The sequence below is a fragment of the Alosa pseudoharengus genome, unplaced genomic scaffold, assembly GCF_046254945.1.
Source record: "Alosa pseudoharengus isolate Yale_2024_CS ecotype anadromous, Long Island Sound unplaced genomic scaffold, YU_APseudo_1.1 YU_APseudo_1.1_scf_6, whole genome shotgun sequence".
Taxonomy (NCBI): Eukaryota; Metazoa; Chordata; class Actinopteri; order Clupeiformes; family Clupeidae; genus Alosa; species Alosa pseudoharengus.
In genome coordinates, this window is record NW_027468848.1 from 39,251,431 (window position 1) to 39,274,424 (window position 22,994).

Here is a 22,994-nt window from a genome sequence, read left to right on the forward strand (position 1 = left end):
TAATGCTACGTCCTAGGCTATTGATATAATTTAAGATTAACGTAGCCTACCTGCAGTAAAAACCAAGCATGTCCGATAAACATTCTCAGATTTATTTCGGCTTCAAGAAGAAATGGGAATTACATGTCATGCTGAAATCATCCTACCCTTATTAGACGTTCTCTGCGGTAAACTGCAGTCTTGTCCTTGTAGGAAGCGTAGTGTCTTTCCAACTCACTTTAGATTAACTTCTAACAAATTACGTCTCACTGCAACGATGCGCCATCTGGTGGACAAACAACTACGTGACGCCAATACTGGAAATGCAGCCAAATTATTATGATGAATATTTGGTTTTCCTTTAATCCTACTGAATTTGTAATTATGTATCGGCCGTTCTAATTGCCGATACTGATGGTATGTGCGTGCCTGTGTGTGTGTGTGTGTGTGTGTGTATATGTGTGCACCACCATCTACAGGCCAATGAGTGTACAGTCACTAAATGTACACATAACTTAATTTCTTTAGACCCCCCCATGGATGAAATTATACGAAACTTGGCATACCCCCAGAGAATGTCAGGTTAATCATACACATAAAATTTGGTGCAGTTCTGAACATCTTAACTGAAGAGAGGGGCGATTAAAGCAGAATGATATTGCATTTTCATTTTTTACTGGGGGGGTGCAAATCACAAATTAATGAATATGGGCTAGGTTGATGTGGGCCCCCAGGGACCAAACAAATTTTTTCCGTAAAAGTCTAGTGGGGCTACATACCCACCAAATTTCATGTGCCCCGGTGGTTCGTTGTCCCGGGTATCATTGACCAAAAATTCAGGAAATAGATAAAAAAAGAAAATAAAAAAAACTTTGACAATCCCTATATGACCGCTTTGCTAGCAGCGGTCATAATTAGCATCCAAGAATTGGAACCAGAGTAATGGCCGTTGAGTCCGAGACTGTTCAGTCAGGTTAGAGAATGTAGTATTTTAACTGTGTGTATCGTTTATAATGATGGAGGGAGCTAAGGATGTATGCCCAAGTAATCAGTGGACTGTAATGGGCAGAACTGCAGTAAGAGAGGGAGAGGAGCAAGAGAAAACAGAGAACAGAATGGAGCAGTCTTTTATTTTGTTGCTCTGTGTGTGTAGGTATGCAGAGTGTTGATTGTGTTGCTCTGTGTGTGTAGGTATTCAGAGTGTGGATAGATGGCCGGATTATAGCCTCCATGTGCCCACTTGCAGTCTTCTCCTAAATCGGCAAACATTGCAAGTAGATGCCCCCCCCTTTGAGCAAAATATTGATCAATACCGTATCCCAAACCTACCACAACAGTTTGTTGCCATGGTGTCTTTCACATTTCAAGTTACCTAGCAATTGTGCTTATCTGCCTTGAAGATTATGATCCAAGAACATTAGCAAGGCACGCTCAACCTAGCACAGGAAGGATAAGAAATATATGTTCACTTTCTAGCCTCACTGAGAAGGAAGGTCAAATATAGGTACAGCTTTCACTGTTCCAGCTAGGATCCGCCCAGAATTTGCTAGCCCCAGCCCTGGCCTGACCTGCTTTGCTGCAGGAAGATGAATTATAAAAGGAGGAAGCAGCAGGAACAGCAGTAACAGGAGGCATTCGAGTCTCTCCACAGGAGCAGTCCTTGGCTGTCATCACGCTTGTCTGAGCGGCCTCAGGTGCTGCCTCCAGTCAGCCCCCTTTGAGAAGATGTAGATTGTGTGCTATCTAATGTTATCTATGTATATGTGATTCTTTGTTTGTTCTTCACTTTGTTGTATTGGAAGTGAGAACTACATCTTTTATACAGCTTTTACAATGTTACCTTTAGCAGTGGATTGTTATTTTTCACTGCAAAATGAAAGGCTGTTGTGGTTGAAGTCAATATACATCTCACCTTCACCCTTACTAGCCTGTATAAAGTAAAATAATGCAGGTCTGCTGAAAATCTTCACATGTGTGAAATCTTTTAATTTAACTGCTTAAGTATGTTTGTCACAGGGCTGGTTGCATTATATTTTCTGTGGGAAATACAGAGTAACTCATGATACAATATGATTGCATCATATCTCTTGTCTCTAGATATGATATAAAATACATAATTCAGGTATGCCTGGAACTAAAATAGCCACCACAGAGGAATGACTCCTTTTCTGAAATTGTTCAGGGCCCTAAACAATCTACAAGTGTACCAAGTCCAAGGACAAAGTGAACATATCAGCTCAAATCTGACACTCAGCAGGACTACAACATATAAACCCTTCATTACTTTGTGCTCCTTGGTCCTCCCACAGACTCATCCAGATCTAGCTCAGAATGCAGTTGTTTGAATTTGTTTCACCTTGATTAATATTGCAGGCCATGGGCTGCAGTCACTTTGACTGTTCTTGTTGCCACTGTTAGTGAATTACCTGCAGCCCCTTGCAGCTTTTAAATGGCGGCCTTGCTCTGAAAAACAAAACAAAAATGTTTTTCCTCTTTGTCGTGGAGATTTTCACTTTGATGTCAGCAGGTTATCATAAAATCTCTCTGGATATGACAGCAGGGGAGGAATCACAATCAGTGCACGAGGAATAGGGATTAGATTAGATTGCAAAATGAGCAGAGTATTTATCTTCATTTTATCACAGTGTGTCTTATTCCCCTTTATCTCTTTCAGGGCTCCAGGCCACAACTAGTAGTTTCCATTGGTATGAGTGTTTGTAGAGGTTGAAATAGTGATAAAAATGACTATTTGGGCAATTCCACACAAAACTGTCACATCCATAGCGCCAACTATATATATACCATGGCATTGTGTTGGCGTTATGGATGTGACAGCTTTGCGCGGAATTGCCCGTTTTCTTTTCAATCTTCTGTTGTCTGTTGGACAAGCTGATCTGATCCAATCTGAGTTGTGGACAAATTGCTGACACACTGTTCTCCGTGGTCATCTTCCATAGCTTCTACGACATTGGTTCTGCTTGTTAAAGAAAGTTATTAGAGCATTATGTGTCCCACTTAATAGTCATCCCTTAATGAAATTAACTTCATTTATAATCAGAGGATCCAGAAATACACATGGATTTTGTGGTTCCACAGGAGGAGTTGTGCGAGTAAGCTGAATACCAGTGTCCATTTTGAAATACAATTCTGCTGTCTTGTTATCCCCTAAAAACTTTCCCGTGTTCCATTCATGAGTCAAAAGACAGGGCAGAGCCCTGACCATCCTTGGCACCCTCTGGTCTATCCACTCTCAGTAATAAATCAAGCTGAGGTGGACAAATTATTGCTTACGCTGCACATCCACTCTTATTGTATTAAGCACCCTCTCCAGTGGGAAAGGAGAACAGAGACACCAGTGTAAACGCATTTTACTCACTATATGTGCTATTCCACGGCACTTGTGTTGATTGCAGATGTGTTTTGGCAAAGCAGAGCACTCCTGGTAAGTGTGGCCAGGGTTATCATTTTGCTGACCCTGATGTGGTGGGCTGATAGCCAGTGAAAAATACGACTAGAGATTCATTAGGGGGGAATTTTTTTTTTTTTTTAAGTTTACTTGCCATAGTATAACACAGTTAATCTTTTTATGATAAATACAAGAATAACACTAAAATGAGCCTCACTTGGTTTACATCTACTGCTATTCTGATTGCTTCCTGTTTATGCTTATAGATTCAATCCTGTGTCAGCAAATGGGTAAAACACAGTCACTATGTTGCCATTCTGTGAGCCCTATCATGACAGTCAAAAGCGCATCGTCACTCGTCAAAAGCTTATTCAAATTTAGTAGGATGTCCAGTCCACATTGGGAGGGTTTTTGTTATCAAACGTCGAGCGCTTGCGCGACAAGGTGTTCCTAGGTTTTTTTAATCAGTCATGGGTGTTTGGGGCGTATAACATCATTTAAACCAATGAGAATGACATCTGTCATTCCCTTTACCAGCGCAAAGCGTGATGTCAAATAAATGCATCGGTATTTTGACATTCAAATTCGGCGCATTTGAAGGAGGCTGCTTGCGAGACCGTATGGAATATTCACTCCACTAAACCATGCTTTACTAAAACCTAGCATAGCATTCACACATTTGCACTCTATTATTTGAACTCACTGGCAAAGTGAAACTAACTTCACCATGGTGTCAGTCAACGTCAAGACAGTTATATGCAGTTACTTTCACTATTGACTGATTGCGTCTTCAGCTGTGCTCCATACGTGTCTCTCGCCTCTTCCCTATAACTTTTAACTGTCATTACCAATTTGCAAATGATGGTGAATAACTATTCATCATGAGATGTACAGTATTTCGTAATATCTTTATTCTAATTATGTTTCCCATTGTAATCATGCAATTTGTAATGTTTTGCATGGACGTGCGCTGGTGTGCGTTCATGGATGATAGAAGGATGGTGCGTGCACCCGTCAATATGACTATTGACAATGCGCTCTTAAAATAACATATAAACAACTCGCCATAGACTTCTGACCAGGTGTACAATAGCGATTTTTAGACAATGCGCTAAGCCACTCCCTAAGTTGTTAATTGCCACACCCCTGGGCGCATTTTAAAAAAAATAAACGTGCAAAATAAGAAATTAAACTTTGCGCGGGTGGAAAACAAGTTTTACGCCATGCGCCAGTGTGCAAAATACAGCCCTGTATGAAAGCTTACCTTATGGCTAGCAAAGGCTTAGGCTGACAGTCTGCCACGCATATCCCCATCTGTGACAAAACTACGTGTTTAGTTGCTAGCTAATATAGGTGTATACCTTGGGAAGGCCACTGAAGGATTGTGCATATGAGTCTTTGGATTACTGATTAAATTCTGATAGTAGAGTTTAAAGGTTCCACTGCTGGGCGTTGCGTGTCTCCATCTCAAAAGCAGAACAGTGGCTTCTTGGTAGGATTACACTGGTCAATGATGGACCAATTATGTCTTGTGCACTTTGAATGAAAGAATATCTGCTAGTGCAGGTCAGAGTTTACACAGGAGTGCTGCAGTTTTCATATGATATTTTCTCTTCAGATCCTTGAGGTGAAAAATAATTTGAAACTACTGCAAAAAAAAACAAATGATTGTGCACAGTATTGATGCAACATCTTCAAAGTGGTCAGCTAACACCCTTGACAGAAAACTTGTGTTTACTTTCCCATTGTTGATCAACACAGATTTCTGAATCTGTGGGGCCAGCAAAAATCAGAAAGCCCCCGAAACAAAGAAGGTTTGTGTGTTTGAAAGACTCCAAGGATGTTCCATCCTAGCTTGCCTACATTGTCCTCCATTATTTGTCTGCGCTGAATGGCTCTACTGCACCTTTGTATGTTTTTTTCTGTGTGAATGCAGCCTTTTTCATAAATGTTTGATTTCTGCTCAGAGGCATTGTTTATCTGAAAGGAAGGCAAACGGGGTGCCAGTGCATTCGCTTGTATTGTTTGAATACTGCAAGTTCATGGGTGGCCCGTTCTGTTATGCCATTATTATTGCTTGTCATTACATCACAAACATTGTTGATTCCGACAACCCAGTAACTCAGGTGCCTGAATAAGCCAGTTCTACACTGGAAGCTCTCTCTCTCTGTGTGTGTGTGTGTGTGTGTGTGTGTGTGTGTGTGTGTGTGTGTGTGTGTGTGTGTGTGTGCGCGCTGTGCTGATGACCATTCAACTCCAGTAAATAATGTGGAAAGAGGCACTACCTAATCCCCACTGAACCACACAATGCTTACCAACAGCAGGGACCCTCTGACTCCTCAAGCTCGACCGCTGGTGTGGTCAAGTGTTGACAGCACTGTTCATTCAGTGCCACAGCTCGTTGTACAGGCTCTTTTGTCCCGTTTTTTTATTTATGCACATATAGATGCCTACATGAGGCTGCAGCTTATTTTCGGAAAAGACCAATGCGTAAATCAGTTGCTGCTATCAAATAGTATTAGAATGTAATCTGAAAGTGATTGCATATGTTTGAATTGTTATGTCATTGAATGCATTTGTTAGCATAAACAAATCATTACTTCTATTTGTTAATTGATGCATTTAATTAAGGGTTCCTTAATGTCAAGAGATTGGCTGTGTAGTTATTTCATCTCCTTTAGCTCTTAACCTTCCACATCTATAGCTTGGCTTGCACTTTTAGTTTGGAGCAGGAAGACGCAGGAGGAAGGACCGGTACAAATGTGTTTTCCCAAATGGATGTCGTACCGAATTTTCCAGCCAGAGATATTTATCTTACCAACATGTCTAAGCATACTAGCATTATGCATCCTGCAGCAGATTTTGTCCACAAAGGCTAGGGTGGAGATAAAGGTTCAGCCAAATATTTTGTATTCCCCAACTTGATTTTCTATTTGAATGCAGCCTGTGGCTTTGTAAATGTAAACCTCCTCTGTGGCACTATTTTCATTTTTAATGATACCACAGACTCTGGCCACTTACATTCACCATTAGGAGGCAACATTTGCATTGTCTCTCACATATTGAATTTGTTTGTCTTGTTCCGGAGTTTCCAAACACATGATGTCTTTGTTGTGGAACAAGTTCAGGATGCATCTCCTGATATTAGCGTTTGAATGTTATGCCTGTACGGCTGTGTCAACTCATTAATGACGAGTCCAGGGATTGGACTGGTTTGCCCTGTCAGTCGTCATCAGAATGGGATTCCCTGGGTCCTGTGAGGCTCTGATAAGACCTCTGCCTCAGAAGCTCAGCCAGCAGAAGAGCTCACTGGTGTGTAGGCAGCACTAAGAGATAGGATTCACAAGGAAAGTGAGAGTACACCAAGAAAGAAGGGTGACTGGAGTGAGAGGGGGAAAAGAGAGAAAGAAAGAGAAAGGGAGAAATCTTCTTCTCTTGGTAATTATCCTGGCCAGGAGCTTCTCTGTGCCAGCCTGGAGTGAACTCCTACCACAATCCTTTTAGTCACAGTCGTGCTGTAGGAAAAAAACTCTCTTCAAAGGAAACCATTTCTTCTTCTCTTTTAGTTGGCTTTCTGCAGCTGCCCTTAAAGGCTTTTGGAGTGATGTTAAGCCTCAGCTTTCTTCAGCAAACGTGTTGTCTTGCCTTGTTGGAAAAAACAGACATATTGGAGAAATTCCAGATTTTTAAAGGGAAGCCTTAAAAACTAAACTCTAAAAACATCTTCCACCTTTTCTGCTTTTGCTCTTGCTCTGAAACCCACCATACCCTTGGAGAATTGTACAATTCCGTCTGCTTACCTATTTTGACCTGAAATTATTTTGAAGGATGCCTAGCAACAGTCAATGCTAAATAATTGACAGAGAGCCACATTAATCATTAACAAGTCCATCCTATGTGAGTATTTCGAAGCCAACATACACTATCTGCTGCCCCACTTTCTAAGGAGCATTATCCCGGGCCAGTGAAGCAGTACATGTCTGTGCCCACCCCAGAGCTAAAGTGGAGTGAGCGGCTAGCCAACACTCCCTCCATTTCCCATCGTTGAGTCCTCAGAGATCATCTTCCCCTTGCTTTTCCTGGAAGAAGTGAAATCCTCGACAGAGTTGAACATTAAATGGTCTGCTACCTTATGGTTGACATACAGCTATGTTGGTGTCCAAAACCAGATATGGTGACCAGTGTTGTCTGTTATCCTGTGTAGATATTTAGAAATGTTCTCCATTTATGTTAAGCTAAAAGACAGAGTTAAGCTTCAGTAATGTATGATATAGTTCATTTAATTTCACATTTTCTGCTGTTGATCAGGTGTTTATTGAAGTGTTAGATTTGGGTCCCAGAGTTCTCCATATCAATGGACCTCTCAAAGTTTACGTTTAGAAAATAGATCTGTAATGCAACTGTATGCACATTTACCTGAGGTCTGTATATCAATCTCCCCACAGTTCTTCTAGTTTGTTGACCCATATTCTCCCTGCCCCACTTTCTGCCCCTCACATTCACACAGAGGGGTAATTAGCAATGAGGGGTAATTAGCACAAGGCCCTCCTGTATGCTAATGAGCTCTTAATCTCACTTTGCATGAGAGGCACTAATGGGGATGACCCATCCTATGATGGGACCACAGAGAAGGAAGTAGAAATGATGGTGGGAGACGGTGAAGGGCAGGATGAATATGAAGAGGGAGGGAGGGAGGGAGGGAGGAAGAGGAGCAAGACCGAGAGAAGAGGAGAAGGAGAAACAGGGAGAGCTAGCATGAGGGGGGTTGAAGGGTGGAGAGGAAAGAGAAGAGCTAAGTGCTCTTGTACACAGAGCAGGGGAAGTACAGTCAAGGCTGTAAAGCGGCACAGCAGCCAGGATGTCCAGTGGGTGTTGATGTAGACCTACAACTGAGTGGAACATTTAACTCTTTGTAGTTAACACTCAGTGTTAATCATAGTTAACACTCAGTCAGAGAAGAAGTTAATTTTCGCTGTGACCAATGGAACATCTTTACCATTATCTAACATTAATGATGCCACAGCCAACAGCAACCCTGCTGTCAAATAACTGGCTGGTTTTGTGAGTTAATGTAAGCACCCACTACAACATGTGTTACACCTAGACTGCCAGCAGAGCCATCCCAGCAAAAGCCAAGCAAACTAGGGGCAATCGGTGGGTGGAATGAGGCTACGGTAATTAGAACCCAATAATGAAAGCAGTGTTCTAAAAATAGAACATTTGAGTTTGTGTGCGTGTGCGTGTGCGTGCATGCATGTGTTGAATGTTGGTGTGGGTGCATGTCAGTGCATGTGCATGTATCAGTTTGTATGTGTGTGCAGTGAGTTGTAATAATGCCAATTTATAAACCTCAGTAGACTAGTAACACTGCACATATGGCCTAATTAAACATCCATGTGATGCAGTCATTGGGCTGCGTGTAATTGCGTTTTCTGATGTATTTAACAGAACAATTCTTATGTAATACAAATTAAGTCAGAATAAGAGAAGGAGAACCCAGCATTTCATTTAAATAGTGTATTGTGTGCAGATGGTACTTGGAATGTCCCTGTCAATCAAACTGGTGGTCTGTTATTGAAGAGGGATATTAATATTTAGATTCATGGTTAAGATGATTTAATACTCTTGACTGTTTTCAGTCTTTTCTTGACCCAACGTCAGAGTGAGCCACTTTCTTTTACTCATACTAGCTGTTTGAGTCCTCAATATTGAATTGAAGTGTTTTGCCACTCAAATCTGTGAGCTCTATGAGCTGACCTTGATGGTATGTCTGCTTCATGGAGAATGAGCAGGGCCAGTAATGTTGAGGATAGTGTTCGGATTGTGTACTCATGATCTGATTTGTTTGACTTCTTTCACTGCATCCTTCAGTTGTCACTGTTGGAGAAAATGCAAATGTGGAGATGTCCTTCCCCCTCCCCCAATTAATGCTAATGTGTCAGATATGATTACAGTAATGGAAGGTCTGCATGAGTGGGAGTGGGAGAGAGAGAGCAACTAAGCCCTGCAGCAAGCTTACTGGTTTGGCACCTGGTCCGTCCTCATGCACACCAAGCCCTGGCAGCTCTTTCCTTCCCTCTTTCTTTCTTTTAGCCATCTTCCTGTATTTGTACCTCATATCATAACACAGAGGCCACCTGCAGATGGTTGATTAAAAGCGGACTATACCACAGGGGCCATTTTGTTATTTCACGCTGATAAATTGATGTGCACATCTAGCCGGCTGCATCCTACCAGAGATTAACCCTATCCTTCCCACATGTCTTTTGGGGATGTACTGTATGCATGCACCGGTTTTTAAAGTTACAGTGGCTTTTTGGAGGTGTACAGTACCACCGATTCGCTGGAGAACAGAGAACAGCGACTGAGAACTGGCTACTCCTGAGTCTTTTTGTGCTTTACTTTCTGGTAGCACTGCAGGATCCAGGAACTGCTAATGTAATACCAGTTGTTTACCAGCACCCTCACCCTTATGACATTGTGAAATTAAAATATGCGGTGGAATTTAGACAAAGCTGCTATATTTTGACTGTACATTTACTTGTTAGGCATTTAAATGTGGTACTACATTTCAATGACTTGGGCTAAATGTGACCCAATTCTGGGACAGTTCCGATGTGCAGCATTAGCGTCTAAACAGGAAAAAAGCACATTTGTTTCAGGCCTCATTCATATGTTGAAATAAATCAGATATGAATTGAATATGTCTAAATACCGTCAAATGGGGCAAGTCAGATATTTCCTGTCATTTTCAACTTGCACATCGTTGAAAATGGCCACAGTCTTTTACTTTTTCGCATTTACATTACACATAATATTGCTATCATGTGCACAACTAGCAGAACGGTGAATGAAATGAAATGAATGAAAATGCAGATGAATAAGCTGCAATAAGGGCTCTCCACTTTTTTTTGCCTTAAAATCAAACCGGTAGCCTATTTTGTGGACTTATAAAGTACTAATAAAGAACAAATACAAGAACTGTACTTAAATAGCATTTTCAGGTGTCTACTTTACTTGAGTATTTAGTTTATGAAAAAAGTGTAACTTTTTACTTCACTACCCTACATTTTCACAGAAATATCTACTTTCTACTCCTTACATTTTCAAAACTCTCTTCACAAAAGTCTCGTGACTTTTGTGTTAATGCATTTGAGGCGAGTTATCAGTTATTTTTTATTTCAGGTTATTGTGTGCTTTCCCAACTTCAAAGCCGATTTCAACCTAGATGGATGGGACAATAGTGAATAGTGAAAACTGTGTTATCAGAATATGTACAGATCATATTCTTTGCTTTGCTTTTACCTCAGTCAAACTTGTTTCTCTGCAAGTTCATTCCTGGCTTGGTGGTGCCTGCAGCCAGCCCAAATTTAACCCAGATGTCTTGTTGACATCTGGAACACAACCAGCTCGGGTACCAATCAAATTGTCTGGATGAGCTTTATACGATAATGGACAGATGAGCAACGGTGCCTAGTCGATCACGTCACCTGAGTGCCTTCAGTTGATTTTGTTAACAATAAAAAGGCTGTCGCTAGAGAAGCTAGACAGTGCTGTCTGTACATTTGCATTCATTTCAGTGACCAAAATCCCTCTGGTGCACATGCGGGTGTTAAACAGATGAGTGTACCATGTAAACACAGATATCTGCTATGGGCCACTCTGAAATGTAGATGTAAACAGGCAGGCAGTCCAAAAAATCTGATATAGTCAAAAAATCTGAACTGTGCATCAAGGCCTGTCAGTGTAAACGTGACGTTTTGGTCATTATTTATGACATTTATTTGTGTTTTAATCTGCAAATTGAGGTAATGCACATGTGGGTATCTGGCTCTGTTTGTATGTGTTCTGCACTGGGTTTTGGGGGAGCTGCTGAAAGAACTCTCTGTACTGCTCTGGTCTTAGGAAGCCAAGGAACAGACAATTGAGATCTTTGTCATGAGCGTCCCCTCTCAGCAAGTGACCGACCGTGGCACTGAAAGAGTTGTATTAAGATAAGCGCTGGCCTGATCGACACAAAACCAGCGTTTCTCTCCTTTCTCCTCCTCCCTTTCTTTATCTGCACTCCTTTTATTCTCTTTCCTCCTCTTTCTGCCCCCCTCCTTCCTCCGAGTGTCCCGACACATGCCCACCAGGCAGCCAGCCTGTAGGAGCACAGGGAATCATTTTCTTTTTCTTCCTTTCCTTTGTTGTTGAAAACTTCGCTGCTGTTGGGCACTGCAGCTCTTGTGGTCAGGAATCAGATGTGTTGGGCTGTTTTTGTTGGAGGTCAGTGCTGACTTTCTCCAAGTCTCTCTTTCTCACATATATTTTCTCCTGCACTCTCCTGTGTTCCAGTTGCCTTTTTGTGTGCTCTTTTTCTGCATTTCATTCTCCTGCCCCCTCCCTCCCTCTGTTTCTCTTTCTCTCTCCCTCTACCCCCCTCACCCCACCCCCTCCCCTTTGACAGAAACCACAGGAAAGGATGTGGTTTGTCATCATGGATAAGGGCCACTGGTTGGCCAGGTCTGGCACTGATGACTTCATCCGTTTGGTTTTATTAAAGAAATGATGAGGTGTAGGGCCACTCCAGTCTTCTCCTCCACAAAGAACCTGTTGTCCACTCCCAGCGCTCAGAGCACTGGAGCACAGGCCGAACTGGGCCAGGCACTGAACAATTAACAAAGACATAATGGCAGTGAGCACCACAGTCAGAAGAAGAGCACAGGATACTAAATCTGCTTGACACTTTCTGTCCCCGGTCCAAGTTAAACTTTGATGTTCAATGCTGAAGCTCAGTTTCAATTTATTTATGTACATTTTCTGAAGCGTCTCTCTTCTGTTGTTGCTGGGTGTGTGTGTGTGTGTGTGTGTGTGTTTACATATCAGGTATCAGGTTAAAATATCAGGTCACTCACTAGCATAAGGTAATTTTAAATTGCGAGGATAGCTGTTATTTTAAAGTAAAATAACTACACTGTGTTGCTTGTAGGGCTGTCAAACGCTTTCATTTTGACAGCCCTAATGTTGACATGACAAACAAATGGTTGGTTTGTTCTGATGAGCAGAGTGTCATGGTCGAGTGTGGTGACTGAGTTTAGGGGTGGGGCTATGTCGTCATCAAAAATGCCGGTTTTGCTGTCCACACGGCGAGGGCTAAACGGCAGTTTAAAAAAAAAAAAAAAAAACACTCTGGAACCCGGTTTTAAAAAATGATCGATTTTAGGCTCCTAAATCGCCGAGGTCATGTGGACGCAAGGCCAAACCAATAAAAAAACGTAACCAGTTAAAAAAAAAAAAAGCTATGGCGGTTTTTGGGATTTCAGCTCCCTCTACCTCACACACACACACACACACACACACACACACACACACACACACACACACACACACACACACACACACACACACACACACACACACACGTTCCCATTTTCTGAAACATTCCCCAGCACCAGCATCAGTGCACATATAGACACTCAAACACGTATCTCAGTACATTTAACTTTATATCAAGGTTTACGCAGGGTCTTAAAAAGTCTTTAATACATTTACACACTAGGTCTTAAATGTGTTTAGGTAGGTCTCAATTATCCTAACACTCATTTAATGCTACATCTTAGTCATCTAATCCTTCCATCAAGCTTGGCAGCATAGATTGTGCTGGTTCAGTATTATAGGTCTTTTAACAGTACTGATACAGTACTGTATATGATAAACTACAAACAAGATCAACATGGAATTGATTACTGATGCAAACTTTGCAGTCTGAATAGAATTCATAGCAGTACAAATGTATTTACTTTGATAATTATTCTGAGAGTTTCCTTCTCGTCCTTAGTATTTTTTGTCTGTATGGCAATAGGTCTTAAAAGCCATCAACACCCACAACCCCTCAACCTCTCCTAGTCCTCTCTTTCCTCTGTCTTTCCTGCTATTGAAGAAGGCTCATCACACCAGCACAGTGTGTGTGTGTGTGTGTGTGTGTGTGTGTGTGTGTGTGTGTGTGTGTGTGTGTGTGTGTGTGTGTGTGACCACGCATATGTAAGGGAAGGTGTGTGTGTGTCTGAAGAGTCAGACAACAAGGAATCTTGGATGACCTTTTCCTCCTGTTTACGGCTGCCATTTCAATATTTCTCCTTTTGTTCTGCGTGGCTGATCTTGGATCATTCTCTCTCCATGTTAACACATTTCATGAAGAAAAAAGATTCAGACATATGCAGGCCAGTCAGTCTGTCTGTCAACACTCCCCCCTTGCCAAACAGTTCACATAGACAGCCTTGTTCTTGAGTTTGCCTTTGTTTTTTCAGGATATGTACTTATATTTATGGATGATGCCAAGGGTTTGTTTTGAGAAGTTGCTGGAAAAAGCATCAGTGAGATGTGCATTGTTTTGACATTTTTTCATTTAAATATTTTAGTTTTATTATTTTCTGTATGTATGCTTATTTGTGTCTGAATAGTTGTTTATGTATTTATTTGCCTTTTGCTCATTGAGCTAGTGAGCCTAAGGGCCCTGCCGTGTGCCCGGGCGCATCCCTGTGCCATCCCTGTGCCAGGCGCCAGTGAGAAAACGAGGTGTGGCCAGGCGCACTGATCGTGCATGGCTATTTTGACACCGCTGGAAATGATTACGCCACTGAGCCAGAAAAACCTGGTCTAAAGTGAAATGCACAGTATTTCACAGTTATTTTGAGAGCGCATTATCAAAATATCTACGTTATAATTTACCCAGTGGTTTGGCTGAGTTTCTGTAGGAAACATTCAAATGTTATCAGGGTGAGTGTTGCTTTTTTTGTTACGCCTTCGATTGTAACCCCTTTGTCAGTCAGAAAATAAATACGTCTTAAATGTAAGACTTTATGTTGTTGCCTATATGCCCAGTGTGTATACTCTTCTTATCACACACACCTGTTTCAGCAAAGCAAGCTTTGGGACAATCTTGCTGTTGCTTAAATGGTCGCGCATGCGAGCAGATTCTTTCTGCAGAGATGTGTTCATTTATCATTATAATAGCCATGTGCCGTGGATAAAGCATTTCTGGGGATGGGAGAAGGCTTTATTGAATGTTACGCCCAAAACACATATAACCCTATAATTAATTAAGAAACGTAAGTACAACTCTTTAGAACCATGTGCCTGGTGTGTTATCATTTATTCCACCGTCACACTAGCTAAAGTGTACTTGGACACGCCCTAAATGCACTTGAACCAGATGCTTCAGAGCATGTGTTTTAGATAGTCAGAATAGGGCCCTTAGTCTCAAACGCCATGCCTCAACACCTTGCTTTCATTACTGTGGTGTGGAATCCTTCCGAAGAGGGCAGAGAAGCCATTGGATGCTGTGAAGGAGGACGTTGTGAAGGAGGCTCAGAGAAGCTTAGCTCCACAGCATTAGTCATTCCCGCTGTACCTGGGAGCATGCAGAAGCCTAATCTGGTATTACAGGCGTTGGATGGCCTCCCCTTGTTTGTATTGCCCAAATGGTTCAGAATATCAATTGCTCTTTCAATCTCCCCAAAAATCCTCCCACCCAAATGACTGACACAAAGACAACAGAAAGCACACGCATACAACAAAAATCAAACTTACGGGCACATTTTCTCAGAGCGACAAAGCCTGCTTGCACAAAGGGAGCTTGACATTTCATCCGACTGACAGACAGCAGTGCATGGAGGAGAGGTTCTGCCAAGGACTGGTGTCCATGGAAACCATTTAACCAAGAATGGAGGGGAATTTTTATTTATTCATAATTAACCATGTTTGGGGGAGGTGTAGACATCCAGGGAGGAAAAACCTACATATTTCTATCCATGGGTTTTATCCACTCTCTGGGGGTATCCACCCGTGTGTGTGTGTGTGTGTGTGTGTGTGTATGTGTCTGTGTCTATGTATGTGTGTCAGTACAAATATTGTGTGGAATTTAAATGTGCTGATAAGGAATTTTATCCATATGCAGAACGTTGCATACATAAATAAATAAATGAGCAGACCACTGAAGCGGGGTCCCCCTCCCTTTAGCTTTTCCTGCGCCGGCGCTTGTACATGCACAAGACTTTAATTATGAAGGACTGTTGGGATCCCACATATCACACTGACTGCCAATCAGTGGTCCCACCTTATTCTGAACTGCCTGTCCAACCATGCCAACAAATGTTTTTTCTCAAAGCGAACTGAGTTCATGTGTGTGTACATGTATGTATGTAAGAAAGATGGATATTTTTTTGAGCCAGGACAAGCTGTTGCCAAGCCATCTGAATTACCAATCTAGGATAGTATGTTTGTTTAAATTGCAAATCAAATATTCCTTCATTTTAAATCCACAAAAAAATGTACTGCATCCAGCTTTGTGCCTACAACTGAATTTTAGCCGTGACAATATCCTTTACCAACCCCATGACAAGGAGTGTGGTTCTACTACCAATACCTTAAGTTAAAGACAACAAATTGTGTTTTCCATTTTTCTTTTTCTTCATTGATCCTCCACCCCAAAAAGTGGTTCTCAAGCATTTCTCAGCTCTTGCCACTCTAGCCACTGCCCTCCCATAGGCTACAGTACAGCACTCAGTCAGCACGCATCTACAGGAAGTAGCACGAGTGAATGCAGTGCAGTAAGGTGTTTGGATGTGAAATATGAAATATTGTTAATAGACATCATGTCTCACTTCAGAAATATAGAGACCATGTCTGGATGCAGTGTGCTTGCATGAAAACATTTTGACCTCAACAACTTGCCGACCAACAATAGGATGCAGTGTCTGTTCAAAATGAGATAAAAATAATGTATAAACTGCCATTCTGAGCATGCCAAGCAATAGATGAGCGACAATGCCAACATCAACCTGAATTTCAGGACAGTTTCAGAGTTGAAGAACATTCTATTCTGGGCACTTCAGCTGAAGAAACAGAGTGGCAGAGCGTGACGTCACTTATGGTTAACTGTTTAGGGAAAGTTAATTAATCATTTCACCAAATGGCATTCATCATGATCTCCTCTGTCAGCAATAACCCTTAAATCAGGCGTTGTTTGTTCTGGAATGCATGTTTTATATGTATTATGTCATGCTTGGTTGTAATGGTGTTTATCTACTCTAACACATGTTGGCTGTCCAAATCAAATGGATTTTTCTTTATATTTTCCTGCCATTATGGTCTTTTACAAACAGAAGAGAAATGTGCCAGAACCTCTTTTAATTCTGGGAATGAGGTGCCTTTTTCCCTGATGCACTCACCATATGACACGTACACTTAAAATGTTTAGGCCATCCCGTCTCTCCCAGAAGGCTTTTGTGTGTGAAGTGGGGAAGCACAGTTGGACAGGAAGGGCTTCTGGAGTGCTGTGCTGCCACTGCTCCTCCTGTTGCTACTGCTTCTGTCACATGGAGCATCTCTGATGGTGGCCTGATGTTTGCAGGCATGGAGCCTCTCCAAACGTGCTCTTCCTTTATTTATAGTGAAGTCTGCTTCTCATCTATCTCTCTCTCCTCTCCTCCTTCCCAACTGCCACACCCTTTTCTCTCACTCTCTCTAGACAATTCCATATGGTGCTTGGACAAGTGGCATGTATTCTTTTTTCTTTCATGAAAGTGATGCAGATTTTAAAAACATACAGAAAACTTGCTTTTGACTAATAATTTATGAAAATAACCTTTTTATGTCATTCTCTTCTCACCCTCTCTGGATTGAGGGACTGTAAGAGAACACTTTTGGCAGAGATGTCATCTGATAAAAAAAATGGGCACTCCGTGTTTAAATCACAGATTGTGGGGCAGACATTTTCTGATGGCAGGTTGGGTGCCAGAGTGGGTACCTTCACTGTCTGCTCTGCATTACAATAATACCTTGTGATACTCTGTGCTCGCTCGTGGATGATTTCATGGCGCCTTCATTCAGCTTTCTACCATCTTTTCAAACATCATGACACTCACTTAAAGCAGCATTATTTAAAACTTTTTCTAGATATGATATATTTAACCTTTGTGACATTATTTTATTCTTTAAAAGAACATGTCACCATTAATTAACCCATCAGGATGACAGGAAATTTTATTGATATTTCCCCCTGACAATTTTGATTGATAGTTTGTGAGCTAAAAATAGGGAATCGTTGATAACAAATAAAAGGTGATAGACAATATAACCACTGTTGGACACGTATGGTTGCAGCAACACTGGTCAATTAAATGAGTTGAATAGTTGTAAGTTCCCTACATCCTGCTGATTACCCCATTGAAATGTTGTCACTCTCATACTTGCCTTAAAGGTGCTGAGATTTATAAGCTAAAGCATTTTTTGTCACTTACAGCAAACTTCAGCTCACCATCCGCTAGCTGCCTGTGCCCTGAATACACTGTAAAAAGGTCTCTTTGGACAGCCTAGGCTCCAAAAATGGTAACAAAAACAGTCTGGTGGAGAGTATCAGTTGCACAGAAGGGAGGGTGAGGGAGGGGCTAGCTAGCTCTCTGTTTTGTTCGAACGTCAACAGAAGTGACATTACCCAACATCACTTAGAGCACCTTTAACAGAAAATATTTATTAAAGGGCTCTTTTGTAACTCCAGTCATTTCTTTGCCGTTTTCTCACTTTTGTTGTCGTTTTTTTCTCTACGGAGCTCCCCCTACAGCTTTGGGGTGCATATTTCACAACCGTCTTTTTGGTCTTTTCGCTGGCTCTGCCATGATGAACATCTAAAATATGAAGTCATCTAATAGCTAGCCGACATGGCTAACCAGTGCATGAGGGGGGCGTGTGTATGTCTAGAGAATTTGAAGCATTGCTCGTTCTCGCTTCTCACGAGACTTCCTGATTCAGACACTGCCGGGATGCTAGTGCAGATCGTGGGGAATATTCTGTACACAGCTTTATACATTTTGCATGCACATTCGCATCCTCCTGTGCGCTTGCAAACACCCACAAAGCTTCTAGAAAGCCTGTCCATCACATTCCAGCATGTCCGTCTGGATGACACTGATGCAAGGACACAGTTTGGAGAAGTGCTAGAGCCCTTGTATGCGTTTATATTGCTGTTTTGACCATGGTCAGGTTTTAAGGGACTTGTAGCTCTGTGTGAGGGGGTAGATATGTCCATAGAACCCCCTGGGTTTAGTCACACACTTTCTTTGCACTGAAAAGTCACAGGGTTTTGCTGCAGAGCCTTTGATGCTTAGCTTCTAAATCCGCGTCATCCTTGTGGTTGTATCTGTGGGTACATTCACACTTTCAAACTCTTTTGTTAAGTTTGTGCCTTTCATATACCCCAATTTAGTGTTTTGGAGCTCCTGAAATGGAACCTATTGAAAATGATGTCGGCTCTGTTTTAATTAGAAAACTTTAATTTGGACAGGGGAATCCATAAACATCTGAAAATGATGATGGCGTAGAAACCATGGAGGCATTATTTAAAGCTGTAGAGAGAAAAAAAAGGGAGAGGGGGGGGGGGGAGGAAACACTGTCACCATTCAATGGCCCATGCTAGGCTAGCTACTTCAGCCAGAAAGTTTGAAATTCACCACAACCATCTTTTTCAAAATGGCGTTTCACAAGGCTAATTTCTGGCACCATCATAATTTTGTGCATAATTAATTTGTCGTCCATGTGGATTGGTTTATCATCCCAGCAAGGGATTGCCAGTTCAACCACCAATCCACACCAATGACGTCATTTGGCCATTGAAAAATGTGGCACCTAATTGGCTATTTTGTGCACACATGGAGCCAGAGGTGAGCGCATGTTGGACACTATTTTTAAAGATGGTGGCAGCCAGCTGGGATGCTAACTGGCTGAAGCTTACCCTCCAGTCCCTGACCCCCTGGTAGAAACCCATGTGTCCTTCTTGATTGGACCTTGTCAGTCTCATGTTTCCTTCGTTGTGCTCATACAACGGTCATGTGCCCCTAGTCCGAAAAAGAAAAAAACAATAATTACCTTCAACTTGCACCATTAGCCTGCAAGCGCTGAGTGCACCATGGAGAACAAAATGCTTAACTGGCCTTTCTGTTGTTGGGAACATAACAGTGTACATTATACAGTGCTGACAAATGCAGGAGTGCTCATGTGATTTGTGCAAATGGTCATGTGGTCATCTTCCATTTTAGGGGTCCACCATTTTGGTTCCAGAATTGCAAATGTGTGTCTGGACGGACTGGATCGTATTAGTTTTCAAACAGTGTTAACTGCGTTAAACTGCGTTAAACTGTGTAAAACTGTGTTAAACCATGTTAAACGAAAACGGAATAGTGTGAATGTAACTTGTTTATGAGCTGATATGCCCATGCCTGATGCCCATGTCTGAAAAACATATTATTTTAATTGATCACATTGCTGTTGTTAACACAGTAAGCATCTTACTGTGGCATTATTGCAGGAAACAGCAGTGTTTTACAGTATGTAGAGCGCTTTTTAAACATGAGCATGATTGTTGTTTTTTAAACATGAGCATGATTGTTGTTTTTTAAACATGAGCATGATTGTTGATTCTTGAATACTGAACTGGCCCAGATTTGCTCCTCTGTGTGTCCTGTGGGGTCAGCCCAAGATAACATTTCCCCCTTTTGCTCTTAATTATGGATGATGATAATGTGAGGTCTAATTAACGTCTATTTCATTAATGTGCTGTGACACCCCATCTCTCCCGCTGGCACTTCACATCCCCTCCGAGCTCCTGACCCCCAGTGCTGGACGCGTATTCTGCGAAAGGCGGTTGCCGCTCTCCACTTCCTCACTGCTTCACTACACTAAGTGCATGCCTGCAGTTGTGCTTCCTCTGTGTCCATTTGCCTTTTGAAAGCAAGAAGAAGTTCTGTCTCAAATTTTAACGCTTGTGATTTTTGCAGCAATACACAGTTGACTAATGAGAACAAAAGCTCCACTATGGTGAAATAGAGTTTGCAACCCTGTGGGTTGAGACTCATGCAATAGCAGACATATTAAACCCTGCTACTTTCTCGTCCTAACTGTTGTCTGGATTTCTGTGGCTTTTTGAGTAGAAGGGTAAAGATGACCCATGGGGTGTGTTTGCCTTGAGCTGAAGGGGAGTTGTCATGATGCCCGCAGACAGTGTTTCATTATCTCCCTTCCTCTCCTGTTGTCTTTCAGCAACGTGAGAATGTCCTAGTGGAGTTCAACCATCAGCAGCTGCTGGAGTTCTACCACAAGGTCAATATCCACTCTTTTGCTTGTTTGTTGTATGTGCCCAAGACATGACTCCATTCCTCATTCCAACTGTTGTCTTCTTTGTTGTCTTTGCAGCTAGAGACGATACAAGCTCAGCTGGACTCGCTCACTTGAAGCCACCCCACCCCACCATCCGCTTTATACAGATTAAGCAATGAAGGCTGGGCTCTCCATGCACTGAGCAGGGGGGACAATGATGGACGATTTTAGTATTATGTTAATTGTTCTTTTTCTACAAAATTCTCTGAACACCTCTTGTTATTTTCTAAACCTTTTTATTGTTCAGACCCTGAAGTTGAACACATACTTTGTGTATATAAAAAAATTAAAATATATGGTTTTTTTTCTCACTTTCAGTGACTGTGATCTTTTGTACACACATCTTTTGTGATGGCCTTTTGCATTGTGGTTCTTCAGGTATCAGACACATACTTGCCCATCTTGTCAAATGCATCAAATGCTGTTATCAACGTGAGGACGCACTTTTGAAAAGGTGCTTTCATCAGCTCAGATGCATCTAGTGGGCGGATGCGGATGCAGATGGAGGTTTCACCCACCCGTCTGGAGCTGAGGGTTTGAGAAACATCACAGAAACGAGGTGTCCCCAAAGTGATAATGAAATGCTGAAAATCTAAACGTGTTTTATAAACATGGGTCTATTAACACTGTTATCTTGCTCATCACCTGCTCGTTATCTCGTCATACTGTCAAGTCAGTAAAATGACAGAGATGGGGGACATACAATATGCTGTGTACATGGATAGACCGTAAAGCTCTTAACCTACATTTTGCATACAGAGATTTGGAAGTGTGTGTCGCACATGGTGCAACATGCTGCTAATTAAGCCAACCACACGCTTCTGATGATAAACGCAACGCATGGATTTGCATTTTTATCTCTTTCCCTTTTTCCTTCTCATTTTTACCCCTCTGACCTAAACTAGATCGCAGTTGAAAAAGAAGAATGTACCTCTTGAGCTAAACCTTGTCAAGATTCAGCACCCAACACTTGCATGTCTGAAGACAGCTGCCATCTTAGCCCAATTTACACCTCCCCACACCCCCGTCAGCACCACACGCACCCCTAACCTCACAAACACAAACACAGACACACACAGAGTCATTGCCGGAGGCAGGAGTGTGTTACCCAGCAGGCGGAGCAGATGGAGGCTCGGAGGCAGCAGTGCAAGAGACGGGCCGTGCTGAACTCTCCAGCAGAGCAAACACACAGCTCTAAAAATGTGTACGTTAGGAAGCCGTGTGAGACACACTCATATAGTCATATATGCACATGACATCCTTGACGTCATGACGTCATGTAAATCTGGTGAAATTTAGATTAGGTAAAGAAAACATGCTTGTGTGTTTGATTCATACTGTAAAATGGTGCCTACTTTAACCGCCTGTTTAGTACAAAAGATTCCGAACCAGAGGCCCTTAGAAATAGACTTTCTGCAAAGCCCTCTGTCTTCATCTCATTTTCATGTCAGATGTGGTTAATGCTGTGGGTCAGGAACGTAATGGTGATATTGTTGCCATTTTCATTTTAAAAGTATTATTTTAATTGAAATGTCTCGCTGCATCAGAATGAAAAATGACATGACACTTGACACCAAAGCAATGCTTATCGGAGCAGTTGAGTAAGACTGGAATATACATTTACAATAAAATAGAATATAGTGAAGGTCTTGGGGGCAAGCTCGCTATATTAAAGTAAATAGCTACTTTAAGCCACTGACAAGGCTTAACATACCATTACACTTCTGTGCAACTGTGGAGAGGGTACATGTACAGAAGAACTGAAATAGCTTTTACTTTGTAAGTGTAGAGCATAGAACTATTAAAATGACTGATTGTGCACTCAGTGCATTACCTTATTACTATTGGTCCCCAACAAAAGTTTACACCTATTATCATCCAAAAATAGACCCTAGGTTGCTCTTGGACCAGAATTGTCCTTTAAGGACAAGCACCGATATATGAATTGTGTGTATATAGATTTAGGACAGATCTGTGTCTGAAGATTTACAGAAATAAATTGAAATAAATGTGATTACTTGTGCAGACAAATGAGAAACAACGCTTCCTTTTGAATCTTGAGGAATGCCGTGTTGTTCTCATCATCAGTAGTCTGACTCACCATAAAGTGTACACAGTGCCTTTCATGCAGGCAAGAGTAGCCTATTTCCATCTAGAACAGCACAATAAGACTTCATTCATCCTAGTGCCCCGCTCCAGAGCTGTTTGTTTGTGTGTGTGTGGTTGTGTTTGTGTGTGGTTGTGTATAGTGTTTGTGTGCATGTGTTTGTGTGTGTTTAAGTGCTGCCCAACAGGGAGCGGGTGTTAGCAAACCTTGTTACCACGGTGATGTGAAGCCTGTGATGAATGAACTGATGCAACAGTCAAAGTGGAGAGTCAATCCACATCCCAGCTGTGCTGCACACACACACACACACAT

At 41.9% G+C, this 22,994-nt stretch overlaps 1 protein-coding gene across 2 annotated transcripts in view; it reads left to right on the forward strand.

Annotated features, from left to right (window-relative positions):
* The window catches only part of commd10 (COMM domain containing 10), a 40,200-nt gene extending 19,314 nt beyond the window's left edge, over positions 1-20,886 (forward strand). For both annotated transcript variants that reach the window (XM_076270442.1, XM_076270443.1), the window contains exons 6-7: positions 20,459-20,518; positions 20,612-20,886. In XM_076270442.1, coding sequence (XP_076126557.1) covers positions 20,459-20,518; positions 20,612-20,650 — 99 coding nt within the window. In that variant the 3' untranslated portion in view covers positions 20,651-20,886. The remainder of the gene's footprint in view (positions 1-20,458; positions 20,519-20,611) is intronic.
* Positions 20,887-22,994: the final 2,108 nt, after the last annotated feature.